This window comes from Corapipo altera, unplaced genomic scaffold (assembly GCF_003945725.1).
Source record: "Corapipo altera isolate COAL_440 unplaced genomic scaffold, ASM394572v1 228, whole genome shotgun sequence".
In the NCBI taxonomy this organism is placed as follows: domain Eukaryota; kingdom Metazoa; phylum Chordata; class Aves; order Passeriformes; family Pipridae; genus Corapipo; species Corapipo altera.
Genome location: NW_020885068.1, coordinates 113,933 through 130,699, shown reverse-complemented (window position 1 = coordinate 130,699; position 16,767 = coordinate 113,933). Strand labels below are relative to the sequence as shown.

Sequence of the window (16,767 nt, the reverse complement as noted above, 5' to 3'; positions counted from 1 at the left end):
CCCAGCTCCCTTCCTGCCTGGCTGCTCTCCAGCCCCTCTGGCCCAGCCTGCAGCTGCAGGGGCTTCTTGTGGCCAAAGGGCAGGACCTGGCCCTTGGCCTTGGGGAACCTCAGCCCCTTGGAATCAGCCCATGGATCCAGCGTGGCCAGGTCCCTCTGCAGAGCCCTCCTGCCTTCCAGCACATCAACACTCCCCCAGCTTGGGGTCACCTGGAATGTGCTGATGGTTCCCTCCATCCCCTCCTCCAGATCCTCAGTGCAGACACTGAACTGGGCCCTGGGGACACCCCTGGGGACGGATCCCAGCTGGATGCAGCTCCATCCCCACCACTCTCTGGGCCCTCAGCCAGTTCCTCACCCAGCCCAGAGTGCCCCTGGCCAAGCCTTTTCCAGGAGTGTCCCATGGGAGACGGTGTCCAAGGCTTTGCTGAAGTCCAGGCAGACACATCCACACCTTCCCCTCACCCACCAGGCGGGTCAGCTGGTCACAAAAGGAGCTCAGGTTGGTCAGACAGGACCTGCCCCTCCTAAACCTGTGCTGGCTGGGTCTGATCCCTTGTCCATCCTGGAGGTGCTGTGGGACTGCACTCCTTAGGATGATCTGCTCCAGAACATTGCCAGGCACTGAGGTCAGGCTGACAGGCCTGGAGTTTCTCGAGTCCTCCTTCCCGCCCTTTTTGTGGAAATGGGACACCTTTTCCTTTTCCTTTGTTATTTCACTCCAAGGCTGCTTCACAATTGATGGCCACAGATCCTTCCAAGCTCTCAGCTGGAAATTCCTGGCAGGCAGAACTGCAGGTTCTCTGCCCTAAAGTGGCTTCTGTGACGCAGCAGAATTTTCCCTGGAATTACAATGGTACCATCCAACTCACTGGTATTTTATATACAGACTACTCTTGATACTGCTCTTCTTTTTTAATTGAAAATAGCACCAATTCATGAATCACTTCGACATCAAAGACAGATCTCCACGTGAAAAGAAAACCTGCGAAAATCAGAAATAAAACCACCAACCAGCAATGGAACATTTTCTGTCATTTTCCCCCCACTTGCAAGACACATTTATTTACAGGATTTAATTCAAAGCACTGAGGATTCTTTTTCTCTCACTGTGTTCAGGTTGACATTTAAAGGTACATCAGTTGCATCAGACAGGAAACTACCTAATAATAAGCTTGTTATTAGCATTAATAACACCACTTCCAGGGCCTCATGTAGCTTCCCCTGTTCTTTCCAGCACATAAATGCTATTAATTTTACCTCATCCAAATTTGCCTCTTGGAATGATGTTATTGAAACTGTTTAATGAGTCACTGGGTTTTTTTTGAAAAAGAATAATTTAAAAGGGAATTTTAATCCGTTGCCACAGGAAGACGTGAGTTATTCCAGCTCAGTTCCACTCAGAACCATCTTCAGGGATTGGTTTTTCAGTGATGGACATGATGGGTTTCTCTCCTGTAAACATGTTCAGTGATTAGTGGTTGGAATTTTATGATTTCTTTGGGAATTCTTTGGTCAAACTTGGTTTGTGGCTTGTCTTAAAATGAGCCTCGGGTAGGCTGTGGTTGAGGTTTATATTTTTAGTCTCTCTACATGAGCTGAGTAGAAATTAGGGATAGAATTGGAAGTCTTTTAGGGTCAGTTGGCCTATTAGGACTTAAAGGGACCTTCTGAAAAGAGGGAGAGAGACTTTTTACAAGGGCAGATGGTGATGGGGTGAGGGGAAACAGCAAACTGGAAGAGGAAAGATTTACATGGGATGTTGGGAAGGAATTTCTGGCTGGAAGGATGAGGAGGACCTGGCACAGGTTGGGCAGAGAAGCTGTGGCTGCCCCTGGATCCCTGGAAGTGTCCAAGGGCAGGTTGGAGCAACCTGGGCTAGTGGAAGGTGACCCTGTCCATGGCAGAGAGTAGAACTGGATGATCTTGAAGGTCCCTTCCAACTCAAAAACCCTTTCTGTAGTTCTGTAGAAATGTTCTCCTTACTCTTCTGATGAAGCCATAAACCCAAGGAATTTGAGGCTGTGAGGAATTGGAGCAAGGGAAATTTATTGAAGAGCATTTGAATTCTGAGTGGAATCTTGTCAAGGAATAATTTCTTGTAACGTTACTGGATATAACTTTTTTTTTGTAGAAGCAAAGATTACAGAGGAATTCTGCAATTCCCAAGCATTGGGAATTGTGCATGGAGAAGGAAGGAATTCCTGGCTGGGAGGGTGGGGAGGCCCTGGCCCAGGTTGCCCAGAGAAGCTGTGGCTGCCCCTTGATCCCTGGAAGTGTCCAAGGCCAGGTTGGAGCAACCTGGGCTAGTGGAAGGTGTCCCTGCCCATGGAACTGGATGATCTTTCAGATCCCTTCCCACCCAAACCATTCTGGGATGATTCCATGATTCACTTTTTCAGCAGAGGAGGAAAAGCAGGTATTCCCACAGGGCAAGTCATCCCAGCCCACCATGGATGGGACGACTCTGGAACTGCCTCCTGTCCACTGATGATAAAGTGACTCACCTGAGCAGCTGAGATGAGGAGACACGAATTCCACCTTGTTTTCATCCAGAGCTTTCCAGCTCTTCCCTCAGGGTCCAGCACAGCTGCCCTGGGTTTGTTTTGGGCACACAAACCTTAATTAACTCCACTACTCTTTATCTGATGTGCCTGAGTGGAGCTTTCCTTGGTGGACAGATGAGCCCACAAGTGGAATTCATCCCCCTCTGGACACAACCAGCCAAGGACAATGATGCTGCCGCCTTTCAGTCGAGTTCCGTGGGATGAACTTGAACTCCAGAGAAAAGAAACTCTTAAAAGGAATTTCTTTTGTTGTTTTTTTTTTTGGCTAGTCAGCCAGAGCACTGACTATAACTGCAGAATTGCCTCACTTAAGCACATCAGCCACATAAAAGCCAAATGTTTTAGGGCTTGGCATTTGAAAAGAACTGGGGAAAATGCAGGTGGTTGGAAATTGCTGTCTGGATAAAGCCGCCAGCTCCAGCTCCCAGCCAACTTTTTTTTTACTAAAGTGCCTCATTGAATGCAGTTAACATGTAAACCCCCTCGGGGAGTATAATGATGGGGTGTTTTTACGTCCAGATTTTAAGAGCAGGGATGAAAATGCTTTTCTTTTCCCCTCACAGTTTTCATGGGTGCCGTCGCTGCCGATTTAACGCTCCGTTTCTGTCATTCAATAGATCGCTGAGCTGCCTGAGCTCGAGTGGATTGAAGATCTGCCTCTCCTCAGAGTCCTGAATCTTTTAAAAAACCCTCTACAGGTAAGGAAGAGGCTGAAGAGGAACCCAAAAAATTAGGATCTAAACCTGGGTGGTTTGGATCACACCAGAATCTTTTCAGCCTCGGTTTCTGGTCTTTGTTGAAAGTCATTGCAGGGAATGAGTGGAAGAAATGTTGATCCCTGGGTTGATTCCCAGCCTTTGTCTGGGAAATTTGTCTGAACCAAAGCTGCACGTGAATCATCTTGTTGAATATCCACACATTAATTATATTAATTCCATTTTTTAATCCATTTATACATTTGTACCCCATGATTTCTGTGTGTTAAAAGATCCCCTTTTTGCTTGATTTGAAGGCCTATTTTTCCTATTAAGCTTGAAGAAGCTTAATAACACCCCTTTTAAAATAATGTCTGTGGAATCTATATCCTCTTTTCTTCCTAGTTCTCATTGATGGCCCTCATAATATTCCTCAACTGTGGAATCAAACATTCATTTTATCAACAACATCATTTGCAAAATATCAGAATCTCTTTGACTTTGCATTTGCAATTTGTCCTGAGTGATCAAAGATGATTTTATCCTGAGCCGTGATTTCTAAATTTTGTGTGACTTTTACAGATTTCGAATGGCAGAAAGAGGAAAAAATGTCAAGAGTTGAATTTTTTCCTGTAATTGCCAGTTTTTTATTGGCTTTTATGAGAATGATCTGTTGTGACACACAATGAAATTAGCAGGAAAAAATACCTGAAATAGGCAGCTCCTGGTTCCCCATAAACTGAAGGCTTTTTTTGATTAGATGTCCTTCTCCTAAGCAAAGTCTGATCATATTCCTTTGGAGTTTTAAATTCCCATCTTTTGCCCTTTGTAGTTTCAGCCTTTTGAACAACTCAGGTCTGGCAGAAACAGCTGAGCTAGGGGGGGTTCAATTTGTGCTTGGCATTGGCACACCCAGGCTAAAAATCTGGGGATGTATTAAGGCCAATTTCATTTCAAACGATCGGAATTAAATATTAGATGGAGGAAATCGAGTATTTGGTGTCAAATTAGAAACTTTGTCCCTCAGGAACAAGCAGATTATTGGCTCTCGGCGATTTTCACGCTGCTCCGAGTCACAGAGCTGGACCTCAAGGAGATTGCAGTGAAAGAAAAGGTATGCAAACATCATGTAATTCTGGGATTTTTCTGAATAAAGACCATAAGATCTGTAAAATCTCTTCCCCCCCAAATAGTTGCTCACAGTAACTACTGGAATAAAAACCTTTCTCTGTCATGATGCCTGAAAAGTAACTTGGTTGCTGCCTGTTATATTTGGGCCCAAACCAAACTGGAACTTTTAGGATCATCAGCTGCCAGTTGGGGTTGTGTTTCAAGGAATTATCCTTTCAAAATGATCCTTTCAGGAAATTCATCACTCCCAACTTCAGTTGCATAAATATTAAGGTTCTTGTTTAATGCCAGGTTTTTTCTGGCGTGAACATGCAGGAGGGACGACACCAGAGTGTCATTTACCCCAACTGGCAGCTGTTGATCTTGCTCTTTATCTTAAGTGCCAACCTGTTTGCCTCCTAATATAAATTTTAATATATTAACAACATTTTTCCTTCTCTGTGGACTGTCAAAATTAAGCCTGGGTGGCTGGTTTAGACTGGCACTTTTGGGTGATGAAAGTTATTCCAGAAAATCCTCTCCTCGGGTTATTTTAGGATATCTCAGCCTCGTGAATTCTCTTGGATTTGGAGGCACCAGCTCTTCTGTCTCGCTGCCACAAAATGGACATTCAGAAATGTTTTAGTTTAGATCAAAAATGCAGCAGATCAGAAGTTTAGATCAGTAGTTGAGCTCAGAAATGTGGTTTGGAAGGGAAACTCCTGATTGCTCATGTTTGATTCTTGTTGTGGAATAGTCTTGTATTACATGAACTAGAGCTCTTTTGGGATAACCTTGACCAGATGATGTGCACCAGGATGCACCTACTGTGCTCCCAGCCACTAATTCCAGCACCAAATTAAAGCTAAAATGGAATTGCCTCCCCTTCTCCCAGAAGAGCGTGGACATTGGATTCCAAGATGGAATCCAATTCCACCATAACCCGTCCTAATATAGGTATAACTGCCATGAATTATAGAATACCAGGTTGGAAGGGACCTCATGGATCATCTGGTCCAACCTTTTTTTGGGAAAACAACCATAAAAGATGGCCCAGCACCTTTGTTCAGCCCGATCTTAAAAGTGCCCAACACTGGGAATTCACCACTTCCCTGGGGAGGTTATCAGAAAATCCAGGATGGTTTGGGTTGGAAGGGACCTTAAAGATCATCTCATTCCAACCCCCTGCCATGGGCAGGGACACCTTCCACTATCCCAGGTTGCTCCAAGCCCTGTCCAACCTGGCCTTGAATATTCCAATGATTGTTCTCACTATGAATATTTTATCTCTTGTATCCAACTAGAATCCTTTCAGGCTTCCTGGTCCCTTGTCTGGACCCTCTCCAGCCTGTCCACATATTTTTTGTATACCAGGAACCAAAACTGAGCCCAAAATTCCAGGTGTGGCCTGGCAAGTGCTGAGCAGAGCGGGATAACAACTCCTTGTGATACAACCTGCTCACTCCTACTGAGCTTGTTCTCCCCCAGGTCCCTTCCTGGCAGATCCCAGGTAGATCCCAGCCTGTGTTTCATTCCTAAATTATGTGTTTTCCCAGGTGCAAAACCTTCCACTTGTCATTATTGAGCTTCACAAGGTTCTGCCATCAGGGATTTGCAGCTGGTTGATATTTGATGCTTTACATTAAGTCCTTACCTTATTTCTGAGTGTGTAACATTTAACAACACCCAAAAATACACAGCTCCTTCCAACAGAAGGGATGGAGGGAATCCTTGGAATCTGAGTGCTCTTCCTCCCAGGAAAGACAGAAATGCACTGTCAGGAGAAAACCAGAGTTTGCTTGTTTTCTTTATTATTTCTCTTCCTTTTCTGAATGGCTCCAGTCCCTGAGGATTTGAGTTTGGCATCTTCCACCAGCACTGAGAGGATGCAAATTAACGGATAATTAAAACCTAAGCAAAATCACTTTGTGGCATCCTGTTTTCTTCCCCGGGAAAAGGTTGAATATATTAAAGATGGTGAGTTATATCTGGCTGCCTTCCATCCATCCATCCATCCATCCATCAAAGTCTGCCTAAATCTCCTGGAAAGATTTATGTGGCAAGCCCAGCACAAAGACTGACCCCCAGAAACACAAATCCATCATTATTCACAGGGACCTTTGAAGCAAAATTGCAGCTGGAAGCGATTCCATCACTGCTTTTCTTTCTTTTTGCCCCTCTAAACTGTGGGAACAGGTTGCTGCTGTGAATAAATATGATCCTCCTCCAGAAGTTGTTGCTGCAGAGGATCACAGATCTCTGGTGATATTCCACATGATGCAGCCCCAGAAAATCCTGCACAGGTGAGTTCACCTCATTTCCCAGCTGCTCCTCAGGGTGGCACTCAAGTAAAGCTCAATCCGTTGGCATTTTTAGAGGGACTTTTTTATGGCCTCTAAATTAATCAGGGGAAAGGAGGGGGGAAGTTCTGTCCTATTCCAGTGGCAGCCTGGAAATGAGGCAAATCTGATTTGCTCCAAATTGCTGATGAAACCAAGTTCCTCATTCACCTCCAAAATCTGAGACAGATTGGCCACAGCTCCACCTCTCTCAAACAATCTGTTGGAGCAGATGGCCCTTTGCACCACAAACGAGAGCTGCAAAATTCCCACCGATGCCCAGAGGCACTTGGAAAAATCCCTGGAGGCACAAGAGCTGTGAAACATCCCCTTTCCCGTCCTGCTGACACCTTCCCTTCCCACTCCTGGCATCCCATTGTGAACAAAATGCCTTTTTTTTTTTTTTTGCATCTTTTATATTCGTGAGGTGAATTTTTTTTCAGTTTGTACCAAAGGAAGTCCAGTTTCTTCTGCCATTTTGGGAGGAGAGGATGCGACTCAAAACATGGGAAAGGCACATCCATGCTCTTTTTCCAGTGTTGCCTTTCCTGTGCCAGGTGGAATCTCAGCCTAGAATCTCAGCTAGAAAATGGAATTGCCCATATTTGCCTCTTTTCAGATGTGTTTTCGGGGTATTTGCCTGAAGAATTCTTGGAAAACTCTTTGAAATACCTTTCAAATGGAACATACTATAAATACATATGGTTATATATTATGTATATAAATATATTCTTATGTTGGCCCCAAAGGGCACTAGGACCAACCTTTGAGCCTCACCCCCTGTTTTAGCACCATTTTGGATCCTTAATTCATTACTGAGTAACCTGATAGAAAATCCACAATTTAGCAACTCAGAAATTGGTATTTTTAGGATATCTTTGTTGTGATTCTTATGTTTTCTGGGATTGTCCACGAAAGACAGGACCATAACTCTGAGAATTCTATTAAAAAAAACCCCAACAAACAAAGATTATTTATTTCTTTGCAAGGATGGAGATTTCTTAAAAAAAAACAACCTGTGATTAGCTTATTTTTCTTCTTAAAAAAAACCCAAAAAACCCAAACCCTAAAGGCATGGATTTCTTCCAGTGCAGACTGTGTTTAAATATTTGCTTCCTGGAGTTTGTAATTGCTGGAAAGAAAGGAATTGTGTCTTGTGCCAGAGGCTTTGTGCACACAAACATACAAACACCCAGCCCAGCATTTATGGGACTGACCCAAATTGTTAACGATGCTCAGCTGGAGAGCACAAACCAGTCATAGAATCATAGAATCATAGAATCAGCTGGGTTGGAAGGGACCTCTGAGATCATCCAGTCCAACCCTTGATCCAACCCCGCCGTGGTTCCCAGCCCATGGCACTGATGCCACATCCAGTCTCTTTTTAAAAATCTCCAGGGACGGAGAATCCACGCCCTCCCTGGGCAGCCCATTCCAATGGCTGAGCACCCTCTCTGCAAAGAAATTCTTTCTAATCTCCAACCTAAACCTCCCCTGGCACAGCTGAAGACCAAGCTGATGGTTGTCTTGCTGATGGTTGCCTGGGAAAAGAGACCAACCTCCCCCCGGCTCCCCCCTCCTGTCAGGGAGTTGCAGAGAGTGAGGAGGTCTCCCCTGAGCCTCCTCCTCTCCAGGCTGAGCCCCCCCCAGCTCCCTCAGCCTCTCCTCATAGGACTTGTACTTGAGTCCCTTCCCCAGCCTCGCTGCTCTCCTCTGGACCTGCTCCAGCCCCTCAATGTCCTTCCTGAACTGAGGGCCCAGAACTGGACACAGCACTCCAGGGGTGGCCTCACCAGTGCGGAGTCCAGGGGAAGAATCACTTCCTTGGACCTGTTGGCCACACTGTTCCTGAGCCAGGCCACGACCCATTGGCCTTCTTGGCCACCTGGGCACACTCTGGCTCATGTTCAGCTTCCTGTCCATCCCCACTCCCAGCTCCCTTCCTGCCTGGCTGCTCTCCAGCCCCTCTGGCCCACCTGGAGCTGCAGGGGCTTCTTGTGGCCAAAGGGCAGGACCCGGCCCTTGGCCTTGGGGAACCTCATCCTGTTGGAATCAGCCCAACTCTCCAGCCTGTCCAGGTCCCAGTCGTTAATGAAATCTTCCTAATGAGGATACTTGATGGCCTTTTCACCTCTAAAATGCTTCTTGGACCCAGATTGGGGTGGTTCATTTGCACCTCTCTCTTTCTTTTGATGATTAATCCCGGTTTAGGAACGTCTCTGGTACAAATAAAACCTGAAAAAACGGAGCAGAGAGTTCTGTCACCCCCAAAACATTCCCTTCTCTCTCTGTGTCTCGGGATTTTTAATCAACAAATGTGTTGTTTTCCCTCCTGGAAGTGCAGGTGACATTGGAAAAGGGAGGTTGATCATAATTCCAGCTGCTCTCCAGGAATTTCGTAGCAGAGGGTTCTTCACTCTGTTGGGCCAGGACACGATGGAATTGGTACCTGGCTTTAGAGGAGAAACAGAGCATGATTATTTTTGACAATTAAAGTAATTAACCACTGGAACAAAGTACCAGGAGTCCTCCACAACTGGAACATTTTTAATTAAGATGTGCCCTAATGGAACCCCGGGTATCAGGCTGGAAACGAGCACCGACTCAGGGAAATCCTGCAGCCAGTGTGACGAGGGGAGGCTGATTTAGGTGATCTCAAAAATCCCTTCTGGCCTTAAAAACTATTAATCTATCCCAGCAGTGAGTCACTGTATTCACAGAGACACAGAAAGTTGAACTATGAGCCTAAAACGAGCCTAAAATGAGCCTAAATGAGCCTAAAAATCTTTAGGACACGCTTCTTACAAGCTGTAGGGATCCCAAAAATTGGAATTAAACTTTGGAGAACCAGCAATTGATGATGTAATGAAAGATAACTTTGTGGATGGTATTATGGAAATTTTGTGGATGTCCCATTCCTGGAAGTGTCCAAGTCCAGGTTCGAGCAACCTGGGATAGTGGAAGGTGTCGGGGTTGGAACTGGATGGTCTTGAAGATCCCTTCCATCCCAAATCATTTTGTGGTTCCATAGAAATGTTCTCCATGTTCTTCTGGTGAAACCATAAATCCAAGGAATGTGAGGCTGTGGGGAGTTAGAGCAGTGGGAATTTCTTGAAGAGAATTTGAATTCTGAGTGGAATCTTGTCAAGGAATCCTGTAAAAGTAAAGATTACACAGGAATTCTGCAATTCCCGAGCATTTACCAGCATCTGTGCATGGAGAAGGAAGGAATTCCTGTCTGGGAGGGTGGGGAGGCCCTGGAATGGATTTCCCAGAGAAGCTGTGGCTGCCTGTGGATCCCTGGAAGTGTCCAAGGCCAGGTTGGAGCAACCTGGGCTAGTGGAAGGTGTCAGAGTTGCTATGTCTTGGTCCATTTTGTTGTTTCCAAGCTTCTTTCCCAGAATTCCCATCTTTAAATGGCTCTTTGATAAAGGACTTTTAAAATATATTTTTTTCCTTCTCCACCATTTGAAATATATTGTTATAATAAGCTTTTTGTGCTAATTATATCCATATATAATATATATATTTGTGCTAATTATATCCCTACATATTATATCCATAGTATGAGTAGTATAATATCCATTATATCCACATAGTCTGGTAGATAACAGAGCTGGTTTGCTGATCCTAAAATAGGAGTAAAGCCATTATTTTGGAATCTTTTCCCTCCATGCTTCTGTTGGTTGGCTCTCATTACTCTTACACTATTTGTAAGAAGAATGGTAAAAGAAATAAACTCTGTTTTCAGGTAAATCATATTAAATGGGCATACAGGTAGTTTTCTTCCCCTTAAAATTAGTTCATTAATTATTTCTTAATAAAAGAATTTATTGATTAAAAATAAATGTAAATTTATAAATAAATAAAAATAAGTGGGTTTGGAATGATTTCAACTCTTTCCTGACACGTTCCCAAGTGGCAAAACCTCGCTGAGACCTCAAAATGAAGAGCCCAAAGTTCCATCCAATTTTTAAATGAATTGCTGGACACTCCAAAGGGCAGAAATGCTCTTCACTCTCCCGTTTGCAGCCGGAAGCAGGGGAATTTAAGGATCTAAACCTCTGCTCAGCATGGAGAAAATGGAGTTTGGGTTCTTTTATTGGGGTGTTATTTGTGTTCAGGGGAGTTTGAAGGATCTTTAAGTGGTTGAATTAAAGAATTCTTTATAAATCGCCACCTTCCTGGGGCAGAGTCACCAGGTTACATCCAGGAGAGGGGAAAAGGGCTGGAGGATTAAATCCAGATTAAATCCAGGTTCGTCATCCTGATCATTAAAATATTCTACACCTGCAACAAGCCTTGGAAAAAACCCTTCAACAAACCCCAGAACTGCAGAGGGAGCTTTAGAAAAAAAAAAAAAGCTGTGAATGGGAAGAAATGATCCTAAATGAAGAAATGATCCTAAATGAAGAAATGATCCTAAATGAAGAAATGATCCTAAATATGACATTATTCCTTTGGCAAAAGACACTCGGGGGTTTTTAACTCAAGGGGGGGTTTTTTTGGTGCCCTTTTTATGTTTAGGGCACCTCAAAGAGCCCTGATTTTTTGTGATCATTAAAATATTCCACACCTGCAACAAGCCTGGGAAAAAACTCTTCAACAAAGCCCAGAACTGCAGAGGGAGCTTTAAAAAAAAAAAATGGAGGTTTTTTGGCGCTGTTTTTACATTTAGGGCACCTCAAAGAGCCCTGATTTTTTGTGAACATCTCAACAGACAGCTGAGGTGAGGAAGTGAGGATAAAAACCTTCCCACAGAGTGATAAAATTGCTCCTTATTTTCCTTTCTTGTAGCACTTTGCCTGACCTGGACTCTTCCTACCCCATGCTGGTGTTGGTGGGCCCCGTGTCCTGTGGGAGGAGGGAACTCACTCATAAGATCTGCAGGCAGTTCAACAATTTCTTCAGATTCGGGTAAGTTTGCTCCCAAAAATTCCAAAGAACACCAAAAGAATTCCAGAGAACTCCAGGCTGGAATTGCTGCTGGCTTGGGTTCTTTTTTTTCCCCCTCTAAAGAAGTTAAAACCGACAATAAAAATGTTTGTTCTGATGTGTTTTTAGCTCTTCCCGAGCCTCCATTGCCTGAAGTCATCAAATACTTCCTGAAAAAAAAAAAATTAGATTATCCTGGTGTTTTCAAAGGTGAACAGCAGACAAAAAAACCCCATAAAAATAAAAATGTGGCTTTTAGTGCTCCTTTTATTGAGCTTTTCTCTCTGTGCTTGCTGGTGCCCCTCAGACTGAGCAGCTGGTTGGATCTGGGTGCATTTCTCTTGATTTTGGGGATGTGCCTGCGTATAAAACATCAAAATGCACCCAAAGTCCGGGAAAGGGAGGAAATGCATTTCCTGAATGAGTTTATTGGCCTGTGAGTAGAGTTATTAAAGAAAATAGCACCTTCCAGACTCCACCAGCTCCTGGAAACACTAATTCACCCTGAATTCATAGAATCATAGAATCATAGAATCAGCTGGGTTGGAAGGGACCTCCATGATCATCAAGTCCAACCCTCGATCCAACCCCGCCGTGGTTCCCAGCCCATGGCACTGATGCCACATCCAGTCTGTCCTTAAACACCTCCAGGGACGGAGAATCCACCACTTCCCTGGGCAGCCCATTCCAATGGCTGAGCACCCTCTCTGCAAAGAAATTCTTCCTGATCTCCAACCTAAACCTCCCCTGGCACATCTTAAGACCGAGCCCTCTTGTCCTACTGATCCCTGCCTGGGAAAAGAGACCAACCCCCCCTGGCTCCCCCCTCCTGTCAGGGAGTTGCAGAGAGTGAGGAGGTCTCCCCTGAGCCTCCTCCTCTCCAGGCTGAGCCCCCCCAGCTCCCTCAGCCTCTCCTCACAGCACTTGTGCTCCAGTCCCTTCCCCAGCCTCGCTGCTCTTCTCTGCCCCTGCTCCAGCCCCTCCAGGGCCTTCCTGAGCTCAGGGCCCAGAGCTGGACACAGCACTCCAGGGGTGGCCTCCCCAGTGCTGAGTCCAGGGGCAGAGTCACTTCCTTGGACCTTCCTCAGCCAGCCCAGCAGCCATTGGCCCTCTTGCCCCCCTGGCCACACTCGGGCTCCTCTTCAGCTCCCTGCCCAGCCCAACTCCCAGCTCCCTTCCTGCCTGGCTGCTCTCCAGCCCCTCTGGCCCAGCTTGGAGCTGCAGGGGCTTCTTGTGGCCAAAGGGCAGGACCCGGCCCTTGGCCTTGGGGAACCTCATCCTGTTGGAATCAGCCCAACTCTCCAACCTATCCAGGTCCCTCTGCAGAGCCCTCCTGACTTCCAGCTGATTGACACTCCCCCCCGGCTTGGTGTCACCTGCCAATGTGCTGCTGATGGACTCAATCCCCTCATCTAAATCATCAATAAAGACATTAAACAGAATTGGGCCCAGCCCTGATCCCTGGGGACACCACTGGGGGCGGATCCCAACTGGATGCAGCTCCATCCCCACCACTCTCTGGGCCCTCAGCCAGTTCCTAAGCCAGCACAGTTATGAGCCTTGGGCTCCTTGGAAACTTCTCCTTTCCCAAGGGAATTCCAGCCTGGATGCCTAAAACTGAAAAATGGATGATTTTAATAATTTGAGGCCTAAACTGAGGTGGTGCAACATGTTCCTCTTCCTCCCACCCATTCCATTCTTCCCAGTTCCTGACTTTTCATAGATCCTGTAGCACTCCCTGGTCTTTATTCCTGGGATATTGTCTCTCTTCTATATATTCCCAATTTCTTTTTATTGCCCTAATTTAGCCATTCATTTTTAACCAGACTTCTTAAAGAAAGAGGTTGTGTGACTCTAAAAATATTTTTTTTTTTCCTTTCTTTAAAGCAACTTCTGTGGTTTTTTTCCTACTGGAAATTACAAATGAATAAGATGCCAATTGAAATTTTCCAATGTGTGTTCTTTTAAAGAGCATTGTTTTTATGCTTGTCTGTGTTTTATTTCCTAAAACTTTCCTGCACGAGGGGGAAAATAAAAAAAAAAAAATTAAAAAAAAAAAAAAAAAAGGAGAGAGACAGAATCTTAACGGAGCAGAAAATTGCAACCATAAAGCAAAGTTGTATTTTAATTATTCAGGGGAGATTTAAAGCAATTTTATGGCTTGCACTTCTTGGTTTCAAACACTCATTAAAAATGTATTTCATGCAAGACACTCTGGCAGTTGGAATGTAAACATGGCCTTGCAATTAAAAAAAAAAAAAGGGTTGTAATGTAGAAAAAAGTGTTTTAAAAAAAAGAAATTGGACCCTCGAACCATCTGGCTGGTGCTCAGCAGTGACCTTTAAAGCTGGATGTGTTCACGTTATCTTAGGGGAAAATCAAACCTTTGAAAAGGGGAATTTTCCAGAGTCCTGTGTGGAACTCCTTGTTCTCATGTGCTGATTGAAAAAAAAAGAAAAAAAAAGAAAAAAAAGTGGCACCTTCTAAGGTTATCACAGCAAAGATCTGTCAAGCTCTACCTTGTACACTGAATTTCTTGATGGTTTCTTGAAGCATAAAGGAGGAGTAAAATATCATTGCCAAAGAGAACTGACCTAAAATATCATTTCCAAGTGAGCCACTGAATACTTGAGTCTAAAATTGCTTCCTGCATTCACTTGGCTGATTTTGGGGGGGTGTTTTTGGGTGGTTTTTTTAGTGGTCCATCCTGGTAGGAAGCTCATGGAGCTGAGCTTTATCCCGTGGGTAATTATTTCCCACTTAATCCCCCCTGATTTCAGGATTGTTTCTCCCCTTACTCTCAAGAAATCTGCCTAAAGATTGGGCTTTATATTTGTTTTTTAACCTCCCAGTTCAGCCCAAGTCCTGCTCTGCTTTTCCATATTTAAGATTTGTCTTTTATATCAGCCCACAACCCCCCAGAGCTGGGAAAAAAAAATTGGATTTATCATTTTTCTGTTCCCAGGGTTCCTGTGACAGCTCCAGTTCAGGCCTTGCTGGGCTGGGAGGGGGGGGGGATTTATAACCCAAATTTAATGTTATATTTAACCTTTTTCTCTTTGTTTTTGTATTTATGGGTTAATCCTTCAAACATGCAGCATTAGTGGGTTGATTTGCACCCCTGTTTCTCATATTTCTTGACCTCTTACAAATAAAATGAATTATGGGATCCTCCTTCCCCACCCCACCCCCCCTTTCCCATATTCCACAGCTGCTTCTATGATGGAAAACAGGTTATTTCTTTATTATCCCATATATTTTCCAGTCCCTGTCACACCACCAGGGGACCTTATTTTGGGGAAGAAAACAGGCTGGATTATTATTTCATCTCTCAAGAAGCATTTAAGGAAATGGTGGATACAGTAAGTACCTGCCTCATATCCTTGGAGCCCTTTTCCTGCTCCCAGAGTTGTCCAGGGCTGATTTATTTTATTTTTTATCTGAAGTTTGGGTCTGTGTGTTCCATTCCAGAGCTGTGTTTTTATATATTTATTTTTTATTTTATTTTTTTCCAACATTTCCCAGCCACCCTGCAGAGAATTCTTTGCAAGTTTAACAAATTCCCCCTGAAGGAATATTTTGGTTTGTTTTGTTTTGTTTTCTGCAGGATTTGTGCCTCCAGCTACTCTTTTCTGATGCTTTTTTTTTGCTAGAAAACTTGGGCTTGAAAAGCCACAACAAGGGAGACAACAGAGCCTTAAACAGCTGCTCTGGTCCTTAATAACAATCAAGGAGTTTAATTTTAAAAGCAAATAATTATAGATCTTTCCAGACATCCTATGGGAAACAGAGTTGTGAGGTTTTTACCTTGGAAACGTCCTGGCCAATTCCAGTCCTTCCTTTTCTTTGGAATCTTCTATTTTCTGTGGTTTGATGGAATATCAAAAAAAGGAATATCATAAAAAGGATCTTGCTTTCTTTGCAGCATGGATGACTATCCCACTAATTCTGAGATGCATCAGCAGGATATTGGTGTTTTATTATCCATGGCCAAGGTGCAACCCCAAATCTCTGCAAATTTTGGGCTCTCCTTGGCCTCGTTCTTGGTGATTTTAAACTCCAAGAAACTTTGTAGGGAGAGAAAGCAAAGCCCAGAGGGATTATTCTCGTTCAAGGAAATTGCTCCCCTTGGAAATATTTCCCTTGAAATAATTCCCTTGGCTGTTTTGAATTCCAGGGGAAGTTTCTAGCAACCTATAAATACAGTGGCCACCACTATGGATTGGGAAGAGACACTTTGGAATCCATTGCCAGGGAAGGGCTCGGGACCTGCGTTCACTTGGAAATCGAGGTAGGAATTGACCTCCCGTGTCACCATTTTAATGGGATCGGCGTCTTCTCCCAGGGAAAGAGGGTCAGGACGAGAGGAAACGGCCTCAGGTTGTGCCAGGGGAGGTTTGGGTTGGATATTAGGGAAAAATTTCCTCATGGAAAGGGTGGTCGAGCGTTAAATCCCCCTGGAGGGATTTAAAATCCACGTGGATGTGGCGCTCGGGGATGTGGTTTAATGGTGGCCTTGGCAGGCTGGACTTCATGATCTTGGAGGTCTTTTCCAACCTTAATAATTCCATGGATTTTTCTGCTCTCCTTAAAATTTCTGGCCTGTTTTTTCCATCCTCAGCAGCCCCATCTCCCCCCCCCCATCTCCTCCCATCACCAGCCCTTCCCAGCACAGCATCCTCAGCTTTCCACCCGTCCACACCTCATTCCAGACCATCCACACCTCATTCCAGAGCTACAAATCCCCCCTAAAAGAAAGTCATCTTCGCTGCTGAAGCCTCAGAACTTCGGGCCTGAGGCAAAAATTTGGGCAGAACTGTCAAAAAATGTGATTTATTTGAGATTTTTCCCCCTCCCTGAGGTTTCTCAGGTGCAGGTGCACAGGTGGCAGGATCTCAGAAGTCCTGCTGGGGGGAAGAAACTGGGTCACAAAGTGTCAAAACCTCTCTCTTGGAGTCCCAAAAGCCCAAAGTTTTAAGCTAATTTTCTAATTAAGTATTTCTCATTATCTTAGATCAAACATTTACTAGCCCAGGGTTGAGGTGACACAAAAGGAAAGGCCGTTTCCTTCTGAATTCTTTCCACAAATTTAAGCTCCATCTCTTTGAGATCCCAAAAATGA

At 44.5% G+C, this 16,767-nt stretch overlaps 1 protein-coding gene across 1 annotated transcript in view; it reads left to right on the top strand.

The window, feature by feature from the left end:
- Positions 1–16,767, top strand: part of LRGUK (leucine rich repeats and guanylate kinase domain containing) — a 47,860-nt gene that overhangs the window by 11,503 nt on the left and 19,590 nt on the right. The window contains exons 2-7 of the mRNA XM_027669175.1: positions 3,184–3,264; positions 4,289–4,375; positions 6,568–6,674; positions 11,508–11,627; positions 14,911–15,007; positions 15,823–15,936. Coding sequence (XP_027524976.1) covers positions 3,184–3,264; positions 4,289–4,375; positions 6,568–6,674; positions 11,508–11,627; positions 14,911–15,007; positions 15,823–15,936 — 606 coding nt within the window. The remainder of the gene's footprint in view (positions 1–3,183; positions 3,265–4,288; positions 4,376–6,567; positions 6,675–11,507; positions 11,628–14,910; positions 15,008–15,822; positions 15,937–16,767) is intronic.